The sequence below is a fragment of the Cottoperca gobio genome, chromosome 20, assembly GCF_900634415.1.
Source record: "Cottoperca gobio chromosome 20, fCotGob3.1, whole genome shotgun sequence".
NCBI lineage: Eukaryota > Metazoa > Chordata > Actinopteri > Perciformes > Bovichtidae > Cottoperca > Cottoperca gobio.
In genome coordinates, this window is record NC_041374.1 from 20,473 (window position 1) to 37,395 (window position 16,923).

A 16,923-nucleotide genomic window follows, 5' to 3' on the forward strand; every position below is an offset into this window, starting at 1 on the left:
AACAAAATGCTCCTAAACTCTAAATATGTGTTCAGCACTTTGTTCTGCTTTCTTTTCCTTTTGGTGGATCTTACCTTTGGTCTGCTCACATCCAGTCTGATTACTGACTGTAAGGCGGTTTATGTTTATACCAGCAGTAGTCAGCTCATCGTGTAACTTGCTGATGACGTCTTCAGTCAACACTCGAGTGCGAGCCAGGATCCAGGCGAAATCAACGTGAAAATGTCCAAAGTAATCAGAACAAGAGTACACCAGAGAATATGACTGGTGGTCTGTGGAGAGCACCCAGTAGGGACTGCCTGGAACTCCTGGACATGGATGGTATAGAATAGTCAGTGTAAGGTATTCTGTATTGTATTATAATAGTAAAACATTTATCTGAAGTCACATCCACAGAACGTTAACCTTTAAAGAAGCTAACATCCAGAATAGCAGGTTGAGATGAGTTTTTAACTTTAGCAACACCCTCGATTGAGTTGATCTTCCCATTAGATCTGTGAGGAGGACGAGACAAAGGAAAAGAGAGAAAAGGACAACATATATTTTCACTTGAATTGTGCAAGACGTGCAAATCCATACACGGCAGATAAAAATGTTGGAAACATTGTTTTTAATCCAGGCAGCTCAATCCTTACAGCAGCTCTGCATTGCGAACTTTGACCGTCCCATCAGCGAGCAGACTGTACGTCGCTTTGTTACATGTTCCTCTTTCAAACACAGCCGGGAGCTTCTCTATTTCATACCAGGTGCCCATATACTAGAAGGACAAGAGGACACAGTTGTTAGTCGTCAGCTGGCGAGACACTACAAGTTAAAACATTGTTTATCATGCACTGATCAATTTCAAGAGTTTGAGGTAGTTTGCTTTCATAAAATGTCTTCAGACGAGTGAGAAATACACATGTTTTACTGCACTTTGTCTATTTGGTGTCCCAAAAGTTATATTAGATCAAATCCTGAGAATGCATGAGAATAATAACACATCAGTATTTTACCTCAGTAACGTTGAAGTCCTTTTGAACAGAAGGTTTGGGGCATTTGCCAAAGTGGTACGACTGAGCGTCGGCTGCCGCAGCAGTCAGCAGCAGCACGAGCAGCACCTTCACATAAAGTCAGAACAATTCATCTGCTCAAACTCCCGTCTTTAGGTTCAAATATAATACAATGAACAATAACACATGTTTACAGTACCTGGGGTGCCTTCATGTCCAAGTGGGAAAAACACGTTTATGTTCTCAAACTAAAATCTCTCTCATCAGAGGGGCACAAGCTGTTTGTTTTCGGATGTTTTTTCTTTCCACATCAGACCTTTGGAAGGAAGAAATGTTTGAAGAGCTATGTGTGGATTGTTTACAAAACCTTCAACCTTTAGTGCAAGCGCTCACAATGGTATCCGGCTGCTTAACTCCATTACATAAACGAACAGTTGAATATAAAGGCCTATTTCTGATTCATCATGCCGAGCAAAAGCACAACACACTCTAGTAGATCCATCCATCCATGGATGGATCTACTAGAGTGTGTTGTGTATCTACAAGTTTAGAGTGTGTTGTGTATCTTCACACTCTAGTAGATAATTAACTGAAATCATTCTCTTCTAAGCAAACACCAATCCGCTTTCAAAGAAACACTGTGCAGCTACTTTATATTTGATGTAACTGATCATGCATTGGTTTTAAATATGACTTCATAGAATGTGATTTGACGAAGAGGATGAGGTTGTTTTGAGGCGAGACACTACAAGCAAAAACATTGTTTATCAATTTTGAGAGTTTGAGCTATTTTGCTTCCATAAAATGTCTTAAAACATCCAAAATACACATTCAGGTGTTTACTTTACTGCACTTTCTCTATTTGTGTCCATAGATATCCCTTAAGTCCCTCATTCACTGAAATGACCTGATACGATCCACCAGCTTAGGAACAGTTTGGTTTACAGCTGTTTACAAAGGAAGGGCTCTGTCTAAATTCTGAAATGTATTGTGCAAGAGTAAGTGTGTGTGTGTGTGTGTGTGTGTGTGTGTGAGATCTCGGTCCACGGCTAGTCTCACGTGCTCCTGGACCCACCAGCCTAATATTTGTTGTGCTCATGTCGAGCTCTCTGCTCAGGGACCTCTTGTGATTGAGGTGATTCACAAGTTTAAAATAAATGTATGGACTGTTTTATACCTAAACACGACGGTTTTGGTGGGTTTTTGGATGCGGTTGTGTGTTTTACGATTCTATTCGTCACTTTAATGAGGAGAAGACGTGGAAGAATATTTACTTTCTTAACATTTTGTTGGTTTATTTTGTTTATTTATTAGACTAAAGAAACGCTTATGGAACTGTAACTTTACCAACTTAACCTTACCATCAACATCGGCACCTGTTGTGGATACGTCCCCTACTGACTCAGAAGGCGACGCAGGTTCTTGTTCAGGCTCTTGTCATCTCACATCTTGACTACTGCAACTCCCTCCTCGCTGGACTGCCTACATGTGCCATCCGACCTCGACAGCTCATCCAGCAGCCCGACTGGTCTTCAACCTACCCAAGTTCTCCCACAATGCACCGCTTCTCCGCTCCCTTCACTGGCTGCCAGTGTTGGCCCGAATCTGCTTCCAGACTCTGGTGTTGGTCCACCGTGCTGTGAATGGATCAGCCCCTTCCTACATCCAGGCCATGGACGAACCAGACACCCCAGCGCGTTCACTTCGCTCTGCGTCGACCAATCGGCTCGCCTCTCCTTCCCTACGAGTGGGACCCAGAGACCCTCAAACAAAACCTGCCTGTTTGCTATCCTGCTCCAACATGATGGAACGACCCCTCCATTGATGTCAGGACAGCAGACAGTCTTCACCCCTGCAGACTGAACACTCACCTGTTTCGACTGCACCTCGGCGAATGAGAAAAAAGAAAAACAACTGCTCTTTGTATGTTGCACTTGTATTTGTTTGGCTCATTTATAGCTAATAGTTGAATTCATATTCTATTGTTTCTGTATGTTGCACTTTTGTTTGGCTGATTTGAAGCTGTTGTTCTGCAAGATTCTTGCTGTTCGGAGCTGTATCCTCATGATTGTTTGCACTTATTGTCGCTTTGGACAAAAGCGTCAGCTAAATGAACTGTAATGTAAAGTGACTAAAAACTACGATCAACGATAACAAAGTCGAGAAACAACATTTAGCTTTCAGACTCACTTCACATCTGCTCTAGTTCTGTGCACTGAATCGAGAATCAAACCAGAACTTTATGAAAAGAGAACTTTATTCAACAAAGCACCAATATTTATAGAAAAACATTTGACTTTCTCCCTTGAAATTTCATTTTCTAGTATTTTAGTTTCAGCATGAAATATTTGTGTCTCTACGTTAGGTGGAATGTTTGTTGTCAACATTGTCCGGAAATCTAGAAAACGTAAAAGAAAAAAAGAAAAAGAGGGAAAATGTACAAAAAATAGAAAAAGAGAAGAAACATTTAACAAACAACAAACGATAAATTACATTCTTAAATTTAATGATCTGATTTCATGGTATGTGCTGTGACGGTATAAATAAATCATTGAATTTAAATTAAATAGCCTCTTGAGAGAAAGAGCTGCTAAGATGTGAGACGTAGAAAGCTACAACACAAACACGTTCAACAATGAAAATGTTGAGCTAGAAGATATCTTTAAAAATAAAGTACAGTGCATCAAAACATGACTTTGGTGGCGACACTGGTTGTGTGTCTCGACGAGGGACGAGGATGGAAACAGATTATCTTTTTAAACTCTCCATGAAAACCTGTAAACAAAACAGTGAAAGTAATTATTTATGCTTCCACCACAAACGTCTTTGGAAATCTATCATTTGTAAGAATCTTCCTCGTTCTTTGTGCAGATTCCTGCAGCTTCTCTTGAGACGACGAAGACACGATGAACTCGTGAAAGAGACGTCTTGTCCTCAACACACCTCGGGGACTATGTTTGAGTGAGCTCATGCTTTGTTGTTGTAAAGTGACAGATGTATGAAGAATAAAAGGTGCTGGGTTGAACATTATAAAGCGTTAGCACACTCTCTTTGAGATGTTAGCATTATTCATTCTGCTGCTGAGGAGACTCTTCGTCTCCGTGTTTACTTTATGTGCCACCAGGTCGTATACGAGGACAGATCTCCCGGATGCTTCTCAACACAAGGCGACTTTGGATCGGAAGCAATCCGCAAAATGATTCCAGTTCCAGTGTCGCATCAACTGCACACTTTACCTTCCAGGGTTACACCTCGGCTGAAGTCTAAGAATCTTCTCGCTCCTCAGAAAGAACGATGACGTCCGACGAGGGAGGACAAATAAATAGTGCTAACATCCTCTTTGTGACAGAAAAGGTGTTGTTTTGTTTTAATAAGCTACACGTAGCACTGAAGATGTGCTGAAGCCGACGTCCCTTTCTAGGAAAGACACTCCAGAGTGTTTACGGGGCTGGGGTGGGCTCCCTGGTTGAGTGGCATCGGGGGGGTTTAAAGGTTTTTGTGTGTCTCGATGCAGAGAACGATGTACTGGTTGGAACAGCTCCGCGTCTGCTGGCCCAGGAGCAGACCTGAGGTCAGGCTGGATGACTGGCCCATGACAGACATGTGGTCGGCTCGCCACGTCTCACAATGTTTGTGCACCGCCCGGACGCCCCTGCTGCTGGAGCCGTGCCAGATACTCTTCTGAGGCCTGAGAGACAGAGGACAGACGATCAACAGAAGAATACATCGAGGTGTTAACAGAAGGGACAGAAAGCTTTCCTCACCAGAAGGGGTCGGCTAAAACATCCCGGCCGTCAAAGGAGTAGATGGGTATCCTGGCATCCATTGCCCCGCCGTCGCCATTGAAAATGGACCTCCAGTTCCTAAACATGACGTCTCCCTAAAAGAAGACACGTAGTGGGTCAGATGCACTCGACAGTTCTTTGTCTTTGCAGCGTCATCTGAAAACAAACACACTCACCCTGAGGTTGGTAACTGGCAGAGTTTCCCTGAAGCCAGGATAGACCACATGGACCAGGTCCTGCCTGTGTGAGGAGATGAAGGCGCGGAAGTTCGGAGCCAGACCCATCGCCTTGGCCTGCTCGTAACACATGCGGTCGGCCGTGTCGAGCCCCATCATGTCGCCTGAGTGCGGCTGGTTCAGGGCCACCAGGTTGAGCTGCAGGGAGAGGAAGCAACCGGTCACAAGAGGAGTCCTGGAGATCATCACTTACTCTGGAGTCACCCCTGCAGAGGCTGCACTAAGAATCATCATGGCGTACACTGTCACAGCTTCCATTCATGTATTTGAGTCAAATAAAGAAAACTATGCTGTGAAAACCATGTAAAACATGCGCATCCATCTCCAAATTCAGTCTTATTGACACTCACCTTTTCGTTAACTGAACGTATTCTTTCCATCGTGTCTCCTCTTATCTGATATGCAACACGGGGCTGAATAAAGAGTGAAAAAGATGTGAAATTAATAAAAACTGCAGATGAAGTCAAACGTTCCAAAGTAGAAATGTTTTTACTGAGCAAAAAGCCAAGAATAGCAACAAGAACCTCATCCTGTGGAATAATGTTGTTGGACACGTAGATCAGACTGCCAAGCTGCGCACACGAAACACAGAAGAATGAAGAATTAGAAGCTAGATGTATTTCAGCTCATACTGTCCTGTGGAAGCATTTTCACATGAAATATTATAGATTTCTATCAATAAAGAGTATTTGGTCAAAAACTGCTGCACACTGGTTAATGCATAAAGTGTTTCCAGTAACCAGCAGTGACTCCTGAATGTATTTCAAATGAATGGATGAAGGAAACAAGGGAACTCACTCCACATACATGTCATTTAAAAGGCTGCAGCTTCATTTCTCTCACTACTCTGACAGTAATGTGCATTTATGACGCTTCTTAATTATGTTTAGTATTGATTTTATTGCATATATTAAGCATTATTGAGTAATTTAAAGTAACTTCAATCTATAAGTCCATGTCAGTACCTGCATCTCTTTCCATCCCTGGGAGACCTTGAGGAAGAGACTTCCTGTGGACGTGACGTACGCTAGAGTTCCCTCTGCGTCCCTGACGGTGTGCTGCATCATGCTCTCACGGGTCGCAAATGTTTTCAGCTGAGAAACAAATAAAGAGAATAAAAACTGCATCGGAGCGTCGGCAGCTCAGAAAAGCTCATTTTGAGCAGATCTGATCAGAATCCTCTGGAGAACAAACACAGCACACGTTCACAGGTTCACTTACAGATGCTGCGTTACCCGAAGCTCCAGGGGGTCCTGGAGGTCCAGGGGGGCCGGAAATAGTCACAGCTACAATAACAGAAACACTTTATAACTTCTCTGATCTCATGATGTAAACCGACGTGTGTTTGACTATTGAATTGTACCTGAACCGTATCTTGAGGAGGACCCAGAGGGGCCCGGAGGCCCCGGGGGCCCCGCGGGGCCGACCGGTCCTGGTCTGCCGTACCCTGGGATACCCGGTGAACCCGGCACCCCGGGGTGGCCTGGTGGACCGAGCACCGACTCTCCTTTAGGTCCCTGAAATGTGTCAAGAGGGTAGAAAATATATCGGCAATTAGATTCAACTAATCCCTTCTGTCTTGTTTAAATTATTATTATTATTATTATTATTATTATTATTATTATTATTATTATTATTATTATTATTATTATTATATACTATATATATATATATATATATATATATATATTTACATATATTTCTATATATATATAAATATATTTCTATATATAAATATATTTTTATATATATAAATATATTTTTATATATATATATATATATATAGTAGATAGAGAAGTACAGTATTGACATACGTACATATGATGTATTTATCTTTCCTTTTATTTAATATTTATCATGTTTAAAAAAAAAAGAAAGAACAAATGTATAAATGTTTATAACAATAATAATACAAAGAAAATGTGTCAGGAGGAAGTTTGTTAGTTGATTGTAATTGTGTAAAAAATGTAATGACAAAAGACAACACGATGTGTTCCATGTTTTCTTAACTCACCACAAGTCCCGTTCTCCCAGAGCCGCCGGGGAGCCCGGTCAACCCTTCCTCCCCCTTGTCTCCCTTCTCTCCTTTAATGCCCTGATCACCTATTGCCCCCTGTGATGACACACACACACACACACACACACACACACACACACACACACACACACACACACACACACACACACACACACACACACACACACACACACACACACACACACACACAGAGCTGAAGAGTCTGATGGCACATGAAGCAAACATCCAAACTACATTTCAAAAAGCACCTGCGTATGAAACTCACCCAGCCTCCTCGTAGAGGAAACGAGTCTAGAACAGAGAAACAGAAGCACAATAACATTAACAAAGTGTTTATTTACATTTTACAACAGCAGGAAATGTTGGAGACATACAGAGAAAACTCAACATATAGTTCAGGCCTCATTAATATTACAGATTGTGGATTATTCTTCCTCTTTGATGGTTAGCTGTTCTAACTCACTCGGGGGCGCAGGCATCCCAGGAAGACCTCTCGCTCCCTTTTCACCTTGTACTCCCGTCTGACAGTTACCTTGGAGGGAACGAGCCAAACTTAAGTTCATTACTTCCTTACATTCTGTAAAATCTATATTGATTATTCATGGGAACATAAAATACACAACTTACCGACTACAATGGTTCCATTGGGATGAAGCTGAAATAAGCACAAACATATTAACAGCAGGGAAAAATGTTTATAACTCAGGAACAAACTGTCTGAACACAAAGTCGTGCACTTCAGCCTCTAGTGGCCACGATTAGTATTACAACAGAAAGCACAAAGAATTATCCTAAAATTGTTTTTCAGGATTTAAAATGTTCATAAACACTTTTGATCAGACTTAAAAAAGTGATGTTTATCCAAGACTGGAGTAATGGTCCTTCTACATTGGATTATTAAATGTTAAATCATCCAATCTGTGTTGTTAACATCATAATCAACATGCAAATGATTTTAGTACTACCTCATTGTGGTTTTGGCAATGAGCCTTCACCTTTCCAGACTGGACATGCAGCATGCAGGAATATTTCAGAGTCATCCTCGAGCAGCTCTGAGTGATAAAAGGTTACACAGAGCAACATGCACTGAAGAGATGTGATCAGCTGGTGATGTGTTAGGGAATCAATCAATGAAGAAAGACGCGTAGGTAAGGAAGTGTAATCGTAGTGTGCTAAAGGAAAACAAACACAGTAGCATCTCTCATAGACTCCCATGTATTCGCCATGATTAAACTGAATACATGATTTATAATATATGACGGCTCGCTGTAATGAAACACATTTTTATCATCAATATGTTCACAGACGGAAACTTACGGGCATTTTGCAGTGTGGTCTGGGAGGGACGGGGAACACCGTCTTCAGAAAGCAGAGGAAGAGAGAAGACGTCAATAAAACACACGAGAGGATCGAGGAGACAGAAATGTGTTGTGATGTGTGTGTTGTGGTGTGTGTGTTGTGATGTGTGTGTTGTGGTGTGTGTGTTGTGATGTGTGTGTTGTGGTGTGTGTGTGCTCACTCCTTTGGGGCAGTTGAATATTCCTGAACGGCCCGGCAGCCCCGGAAGACCAGGAAGTCCCTAAACAAAGCAAACGAAGAAGACAAAAAACACATAAAGTGGAAGGAAGAGAAACGATACACGAGATAACATTAACGTGAAATCCTATTCTTCTGCTCGATCACACAAGTTTTATGTCACATAACTCACCGGCCGACCTGCAGAGTCCCCACTCTCTCCTTTTGGTCCCATCAGCCCAGGACGACCCTACACACACACACACACACACACACACACACACACACACACACACACACACACACACACACACACACACAGTAAAGTTGTATCGTGTTAAACTTTAATGATTTGTGCAAACAAAATTAAATAAATTGGGTTTTTGGGAGTTAATATAAGGAAGCGTCTGGGAGTTCATGGTGCTTACAGATCTTCCAGGCAAACCAAATTCTCCTTTGGGTCCTGCTGGTCCCGTCGGTCCCGTCGGTCCCTGTTGGGAACAAAACAAAGTGTTTCTTAAATGCATTCAGAACACCGTCACCAAACAACCAGAGTTAAAGGTTTTAGAATCTGAGATCTGCAGATACTTACTTGCGTTCCAGCAGGTCCTTGTAGACCACTATCTCCCTGCAAACAGAAGCACATTCACTCTGATTACACATTGAAACATTGTGACTCACTTCACAATGTTTAAACACTAAATATCCACAGTGAGCACAAGAACAATATGAGGGAAATGTTCATCTCAAAGTAAAAAACAACTGTAACCTGGACTCTGAGGGGACCGGCCCGGTCCGACATCATGGATCCATCGGCTGCGATGACAAATCCTGGCTCCCCCCTTTCCCCCTGCACGCAGAGACAGAGATAAGAAATACGCATTTACACAAATCTGACCTTTTATAGAACTGTGTGTAGACAGGAGTAAAGACTTTGTTTGCTTATTAAAGCTGGTTTACGCTCGCCGTAGTTTCCCCGGTGCGAGGGGGCGCAAGCCAAAAGTGTCTTCACGTAAAGTCACCTACAAATTATTTTAACGAGGCACCTGTTGGTGCTTTCAGACACGACTTCCACAGATACTCATAAAAGCAATTAACTTAAATTAAGACGTAAATAATGAATACATTTTAAAGTATTACGTCTCAGGACTTTAGAAAAAGACCCAATTGAAATGTTTTAAAAGCAGCAGAACTATTTAGCCAGTTAAATCAGAATGTTTACAGGATATGAAAGCAGCTCTGTGCTGGTGGCTTCACGCTATCTGCGCCTCATCATGCCTCGCGAGAGTTTAAACAAGTCTGTTGTGTTTGAGCAGAGAGACGTCCCGCTCACCTTCAGTCCTGGACGTCCTTGAACTCCTGGAAACCCGCTGTCCCCCTTTGGACCTTGTGGTCCCTGCAAACATTTAGGAAACACAAATGAAGCCTCCATTACCTGGAACAAAGGACTGACACACTCCAGCGCTCTAACTACTCACTCCTCGAGCTTCAACCATCCCAGAGAAGTTGAAGGCACCATCTGTGTCGTTGAGTTGAAGCTGTAAAAGGCAGAAGAAGAAAGTTGTCAACTGAATACCCTAACCCTAACCCTAACCCTAACCCTAACCCTATCCTTTGTTTAACTAACTTCGTCTGTGTGTGCGTAGATTCCTCCTAACTGCACCAGGAGTTATCGTTACGTAACGTTTCGTCTGCGTATGGCAACACAACATTACCGAGAGCTTGTACTACTCACATCTCGGAGGTTGAGAAGGGGTCCTGGAGGTCCGGGGGGTCCTGGAGTGCCGGGGAGACTGAGCCCGTCCCGTCCCGCCTCTCCCTGAACAACGTGAAATGAAATTAAAAAGAATCCGTGTCCATGTGTGAGTTTGACATCGTCTCACGTTCACTCTTTGTTTTTACCTTTTGTCCTGACTCTCCTTTGTTCCCCTGTAGAAGACACGGCACACGTCAAAGTTCAACTTAACCCCCATGTTCTTTATTCTTTAATCTGTTCATGTATAAGTCCGTCTGTTTACTGACCTCTTCCCCTTTTAGTCCGTCCAGTCCTGGAAACCCTGGTGGTCCTGTAGCCCCCGCCTCCCCCTACAGACCCCACAGAGAGACATTACATCACTGCTATGAGACGACCTGCTTCCTTCTTTACACTACAGTTAAAATGCATTTCCCTAAGCGCCATGTTATCACGTAATGACAACTAAATGACTTGTTCTGCTGATAAATGATTAAAGTTAAAGTCAAATGAGCCTTTCGAGAGTTTTACAGATATAAAACCTTCATGGATCAAACATTCATGATACAAAGAGTCATAATTGACCTTGTTTATAAGTTCCTGCAGACGTTTCTTAGGTTTCGCAGAGGGAATGTTTCGCTGCAATACTACGAGTGGCCACTGGGCAACAATAGAGCGGTGCAGCGTCTTATTATACGCGTTAGCCACCGAGGCTAACAACGAGGATAGAGATGAGGACGTTGGGAATATAAAATTACGACTAAATGACTAAAGTAACAATATATGAACTTAACCAACGTCACGACACGTCCAGAGAACGCTGACACAACGGGAACTTCACTCACCTTTAGCCCCGGCTTTCCTGAGGAGCCGTCTAAACCATCGTTACCCTACGAGAGACACAAAGAAAGAACCTGAAATGTTTTCACTATCAGTGAGTGTCATTACTGTATCATTTTAAAGAATCATAACAGCACAAATAATGGACACAATCACAACATGTTATTGTTTCTTTCTGGGTGAATCACCTGTATACACCTGTAGAAAGGTAAGTGGTGTCAGTTTTCTTATTCTGTATGCTATCCCTAACTATAAGCATAACTCCTACATGCCAAACGCAAGTCTCAACCCTCATAACACATCACAACAAGGTACGGTTTCACAGACACACATTATCTCACCTTGGGGCCTTGAAGTCCAGGGATTCCTGCAGGACCCTGTGTAGTAATAATAATAATAGCAGTTGATGATGTGATGACACCGTCTGATGATGGATATTAGGACAGAAGTAAAACATGCAGAAAGCCTCGTACCTGTGGGCCTCTGGAGAGCATAGCTCCAGAACCGCTCTGCAGCCCGGATCCTTCCGAGTCCTAAAACATTTGATGAAAAGAAATTCAATAAGATAAGCACGTCCTGCTGACTACCTGAAAACCTGACGACACACAACTGTTTATGTCCTACAAGTACAAGGTACGAGCGGGTCAGACAGCTTGTTGTTGGAGACACATGGCGGTGCTTGTAGGTCCTTCCTCACAACACGCTGTCTTTTCAACAATCAACAATAACTCACAGATTCAAAGTAATAATCTGTTTACTGAGTTTAAAACAGCAAACCAAGAGCTGGTCTATGGAAGAGTAACTTTATCTTCATTTCTTTGATTCTTCCTTGTTTCTCCATTTCTGGGATTTTGACTTTTCAACTTTTCTTGGAAACAAGTTTCTTTGTCCGCCAGTAGAAACGGCTGTGATTGTAACTCTCTGAACCTCCTCCTACATTCCTGCCTGCTGGGTTCATCGGCGCTCTGTCGACACCATTATCTCTGGATGGTCTTGAATTGTTGCAACAAATATGAAGCTTGTGGCCTCAAAGAAAACACTTTTAGTTTCATGGTGAATTCACACTGACACATACACTATACTGTGTGTAGATTAGTGGAGTGTACCTCAAAGTCCATGCTGAAGCTTCCTCCGCGGGGACCTGGGGGCCCAGGAGGACCAGATGGACCCCTATGACCAGGATGCCCTTCTGCACCCTCTGAGCCTGGAAGGCCTGGAAACCCTGGAGGACCCTGATCTCCCTGCAAGAGGTGTGAGACATGATGATGCAATCAGTTAAACCAATAAAGTGAGAGGTGAGATGGATGTTGGCTGGATAAACAAAGAATAGACAAAAACAATATTATAAAGATGGTTCTGCTTCTCTGACACTTTACCTTTGCTCCTGGTTTCCCGCTTACACCAGCGTCTCCCTGGTGAACACATAGAAAACATTAAAATAACCTGAACAGTGATTGTAGTTCCTGCGTTGCTCAAACAGGCAGAGCAGCTGCTGCAACACAGACTTTGAGCCCCTGAGCTTCATTAGTCCACGGGGTCATCTTGACTCTCCGGGTTGTTTAGTTTATGTGCAATTGTTTTTGCTATCGGCACTAAGAAGCTGCTCGAGGGAAATCAGAGTGAGCTCATACAAAAGGCAGCGTGGTGCAAGTCACAGGAGAAGAAACATGACGGATTGTACTGCTGCAAACTAATACTCTGTAGCGTCACCTTGTCTCCTCGGTCCCCAGCAGATCCTGGATTCCCGTCTTTTCCATCAACTCCCTGCAAGAGGAACATCACATTATTTACTTTTCAGATATTACATGCAAATCTTTTCCAAATGGGTCTTAACTGTGTACATTCTCTGCACAGTTTGCATGGGAATAAACCTGTTATGCACTAAAACAGTTCATTCACACAGTTAGTAAAAGCTTCTGACACTTTAAAGACAAAAGACACATTTCCCCCAACAGATGCTGCAGCTCAGACCATGTTGTGTGTAGTTTCTGCACATAGAAATATACTCAATATATGCACACACTCCCTGTCAACACCACACACACAATCATCTCTGCACATTAATCTATGCAACAAGCAACGGCAGCAAAGCAGTAGGTGAACATGGGTTTTCAAATAAAGTTGGGGGAAATAGTGTCTTTCAGTCCCTCAGATCTGATGGGACCAATATTAATACCTGACCAGACCCTGAACCAGAACCAGAGCCAGAACCAGAGCCACTAAACCACTCCTCAATCACCTGCAAACACAAGTTAGGTCAGCAATGCACCTGCTGTGAGGACAAGCGTCAGTCTGTGGGCTGCAGGAGCAGCTCTTAAAGTTGAACTTACAGGCAGTCCAGATTCACCCCTCTCTCCCTCCTTCCCATCTTTCCCAGGGGCCCCAGGTGGTCCAGGAAAGAGCTCCTCAGATGGGGATCCTGGGGGCCCCGGTTGCCCGGGGATGCCGGGAGACCCCGGAGGGCCCCTGATGATCACACAACGAGGAAACGTTTTAGAAAGCAGCTTCCTTGTACCTCTATAGTTATTGTTTATTAACTGTCCTGTAGTGTCAACCATTCGACTATCTGATAAATATAAAGTATCAAGAGCAATAGTATATAGTATATAGAATTATATATATAATATAATATATCATATATAATATATATTATAATAATAATATATATATATAATATATAATATATAATATACATATATATATATAATATCAGATACATATATAATATATAATATACATATATATATATATAAATACTAATCATATACATATATAGAATATATCATATACATATATATATATATCGTGATCATATACATATATATATAATATATATATATATATATATATAAAATATATAATATATATATATATATATATATAAAATAATATAACATATATATTAAATTATATATATTATATATATAATATAATATATATATATATATATATATATATATATATATATATATATTACTGAATACTTATATAGAAAACACTTACCCTGATAATCTCTGCATCACTGTCAAAGTCTTCAAATCCTGAGCCCTCCTGATGAACACACATGTGACCATAAGTTAATGACCGGCTCTAATCACTACAACTGAACGGTTTAATGTCTCAGAGCTGCACGTACCAGCCAGAAATAATTTTTATAATCACGTTTATAAATGTTACTGGTGCATTAAATCCTCAGTGAACATGATGGACAGACTAACAGCTTAACTGTAGCAGACAGGAAGTAACTGTAACAAGAACTGCAACTTCAGAAAAAGCATCAAAGTTACAGCTGGAAACATGCAGCTCTGCATGATGAATGCACATACAGATATAATGTTATATGAAAATAAAAAACATTATGGAATTCAGCTTTGATCTGCACTAAAGCCCAATATTCCCGTACTTCAGCCTGAGGATAAACTGTAGATAAGAAGTGGAAGTAATCAGACTTCTGGCCATTAGAAACCAGTTTAAGGCACTTCTGCATTGACTTCACTAGGACCAAGAAAAGGTCAAAATGTCGTTCAATAACCTACCAAGAACATGGAAGACTTGCTTGGTCGACCTGCAGGTCCAGGTGGGCCCGGAAGACCTTGTAGTCCAACACCAGGATCCCCCTGAAGGAGACAGCAGAGGTTTACGTGTTTACGGATTCATACACCGGGTCGTTTCCAGTTCTAAGTACTTGCATTCGGATCATATTCAAGTCGAGGTATCGAGGTATAAAAGGGATAGTTTGTAGTTTATAGTACAATACAATATACTTTACTGTCTACAGTCAGTGTATTATCTACTGTAGATGCAGTTTGGAGAAGCAGACAGGAAGTACCAGCAGGAAGCTGAACAATGACCTGCTGTGGACGTATTTTACACGCCTAAAAACATCAATAACTGAAGAGGTTACATCTATCTGTGCTCTTTTCAAAGCCACCAGACTCCACTGACAAAACAGAGAGTTTTAGCTGGCAGAACGTACGGGTTGCTGGTCTCCCGCTGCCTCGTCGGTGAGTTTGTTTGTGTTGTTTTATGACTTTGTTAAATCCGAACTAACCTTTTAAAACACCGCAGTAACACAATAACACAGACAAACTGAACGATCGATGCAGCGGTAGACCAGCAAACCTGACATTCTGCAACGTTAAATTGCCGTTTTTTTTAATGGAGTCTGGTCCGTTTAAAGAGAGCATAGATAATAAGGTAAGGTGGGGAAGATATTCTAAATATAGAACACACCGATATTAATGTTTTTAGACATGTAGAACTGCATCTACTGTATATAACACACTGACTGTGGATTAATACAACTCCTCTTCAAAACATCCCAACTGTCCCTTTAAAGAGCATTGTTTACCTTTTCTCCGATGGGACCAGGCTCTCCTTGTAGTCCTGGGAATCCTGGAATCCCAGTTGCTCCCTGGGATAAAAAAAAGACAGTAACAGACGTGCTGAATGCTGCATGACACATCAGAGGACTATAACTTCATGTGTGACACCAATCTAGTGACATACATCCCTAAATGTGACGGATCAGGAGCATCAGCTCGTGTATAAAGTGCAGCTCTGATGATCTCAGAGACACTGACAGACTATACTCACCGGGACACCAGTTCCACCGTTGCTTCCCTGGAGAAGAGACACAATATAATAATATATAAAATAACAATATAACTAAACATATATACACCTTTAATTTAAACATATATGAAATATGCTATAAATGGTATAAACAGCAATAAAGGAAACTCACAGGTTGTCCATCTTTCCCAGAAACTCCAGGTGCGCCTGAAGGTCCTTGTGATCCTTGTGGCCCCCGGGGGCCCGGCTCCCCTGCCCCCCCCTCTCCTGAGGCGTGTCCTGGGGGGCCGGGTTCTCCTGGGGGGCCGGATGGACCTGGCTCCCCTTTCTGCCCTGGAGACACCTGGAGGGACTGAGAGGTGAAGAGAATAAGAACCAGCGTTGGCACTTGTGCTGCATTCAATGGTGTCAAAATAATCGGAAAGACGAGTATTAATCTCACAGTTTCACACGAGTTCCAGGTGAAGTCAGAACAATGACTCGGAAACACATCAACGTGTTGTTTAAACGCCCTCAGCAATAACATACAAAACATTTATCTTTGTGGCGTCCGTGTTGTTTTCACAGTTTAACTTAAAGCTCCACAGAAGTCAGAAGAACGACCCTCCAAGGAGCACGTGAATGCACCATTGACATTTGTAGTTTCTTACCAGAATTTTAAATGGGAGCAAATATTGAGTCTCAGTATAGTAATTATTATACACTGGATAAAGCAATTCCTTATTAATGTATGTTTACTTTACAGATACATGTATTATTACAATCTTAAATAAATAAATAATTATGAATGAACTTACAGTGTTAAATACGGAGGCTGGAGTTTCAGCCTGAAAGGATTTCACTGTAACAAAGACACAAAGTGAAGCACAAAATCAGTTTACAATAAACAATAAGATGCCACTTTATTAAAAGTGATGATTTGAACATACAGAATGATGACCTACATGACTTTAGGATATGAAAACTTAATGTTGGGCAGAAGAGAGACAGAGAATGCTGCTCTATGGCGCCTCTAGCACCACCTGCTGGCTACGTTAGGAATTACACCACAGGAGGGAAAGCCTCGTGCATGTCTTCTCTGTAGGGCTGGCGATGTGGAGATCATTAAATATCGCAATATGTTTTATTGGGACGATGCAGTAGGATTGACTATTGGTGATTTTACTCATTAAAACAAAAAGATGTTTGATAAATAATCATCAGTGATGTT

General features: G+C 41.9%; 2 protein-coding genes across 2 annotated transcripts in view; both read right to left on the minus strand.

The window, feature by feature from the left end:
- Window positions 1-12: 12 nt before the first annotated feature.
- LOC115025757 (apolipoprotein D-like) lies at window positions 13-1,206 on the minus strand. The gene is made up of 5 exons (XM_029458221.1): window positions 1,192-1,206; window positions 996-1,100; window positions 636-757; window positions 406-494; window positions 13-308 (listed from the first exon to the last, which is right to left on the minus strand). Exons 1-5 carry the CDS (start codon window positions 1,204-1,206, stop codon window positions 13-15), a joined length of 627 nt encoding a protein of 208 aa, XP_029314081.1.
- Window positions 1,207-3,228: 2,022 nt separating this feature from the next.
- The window catches only part of LOC115025736 (collagen alpha-1(XVIII) chain-like), a 57,626-nt gene continuing 43,931 nt past the window's right edge, over window positions 3,229-16,923 (minus strand). Inside the window, exons 9-45 of the mRNA XM_029458188.1 lie at window positions 16,511-16,554; window positions 15,886-16,065; window positions 15,735-15,761; window positions 15,490-15,552; window positions 14,675-14,755; window positions 14,116-14,189; window positions 13,469-13,604; window positions 12,849-12,902; window positions 12,515-12,550; window positions 12,245-12,379; window positions 11,612-11,671; window positions 11,480-11,515; window positions 11,144-11,188; window positions 10,589-10,651; window positions 10,469-10,495; window positions 10,302-10,385; window positions 10,045-10,104; window positions 9,900-9,962; window positions 9,336-9,416; window positions 9,159-9,194; window positions 8,995-9,057; window positions 8,760-8,816; window positions 8,571-8,630; window positions 8,369-8,410; window positions 8,017-8,103; window positions 7,679-7,706; window positions 7,515-7,583; window positions 7,317-7,342; window positions 7,028-7,126; window positions 6,377-6,530; window positions 6,235-6,299; window positions 5,979-6,107; window positions 5,538-5,585; window positions 5,364-5,426; window positions 4,954-5,151; window positions 4,757-4,872; window positions 3,229-4,680 (exon numbers count right to left, since the gene is read on the minus strand). Of these exons, the coding sequence (XP_029314048.1) occupies window positions 4,479-4,680; window positions 4,757-4,872; window positions 4,954-5,151; window positions 5,364-5,426; window positions 5,538-5,585; window positions 5,979-6,107; window positions 6,235-6,299; window positions 6,377-6,530; window positions 7,028-7,126; window positions 7,317-7,342; window positions 7,515-7,583; window positions 7,679-7,706; window positions 8,017-8,103; window positions 8,369-8,410; window positions 8,571-8,630; window positions 8,760-8,816; window positions 8,995-9,057; window positions 9,159-9,194; window positions 9,336-9,416; window positions 9,900-9,962; window positions 10,045-10,104; window positions 10,302-10,385; window positions 10,469-10,495; window positions 10,589-10,651; window positions 11,144-11,188; window positions 11,480-11,515; window positions 11,612-11,671; window positions 12,245-12,379; window positions 12,515-12,550; window positions 12,849-12,902; window positions 13,469-13,604; window positions 14,116-14,189; window positions 14,675-14,755; window positions 15,490-15,552; window positions 15,735-15,761; window positions 15,886-16,065; window positions 16,511-16,554 (2,891 nt within the window). The 3' untranslated portion in view covers window positions 3,229-4,478. The remainder of the gene's footprint in view (window positions 4,681-4,756; window positions 4,873-4,953; window positions 5,152-5,363; window positions 5,427-5,537; window positions 5,586-5,978; window positions 6,108-6,234; window positions 6,300-6,376; window positions 6,531-7,027; window positions 7,127-7,316; window positions 7,343-7,514; window positions 7,584-7,678; window positions 7,707-8,016; window positions 8,104-8,368; window positions 8,411-8,570; window positions 8,631-8,759; window positions 8,817-8,994; window positions 9,058-9,158; window positions 9,195-9,335; window positions 9,417-9,899; window positions 9,963-10,044; window positions 10,105-10,301; window positions 10,386-10,468; window positions 10,496-10,588; window positions 10,652-11,143; window positions 11,189-11,479; window positions 11,516-11,611; window positions 11,672-12,244; window positions 12,380-12,514; window positions 12,551-12,848; window positions 12,903-13,468; window positions 13,605-14,115; window positions 14,190-14,674; window positions 14,756-15,489; window positions 15,553-15,734; window positions 15,762-15,885; window positions 16,066-16,510; window positions 16,555-16,923) is intronic.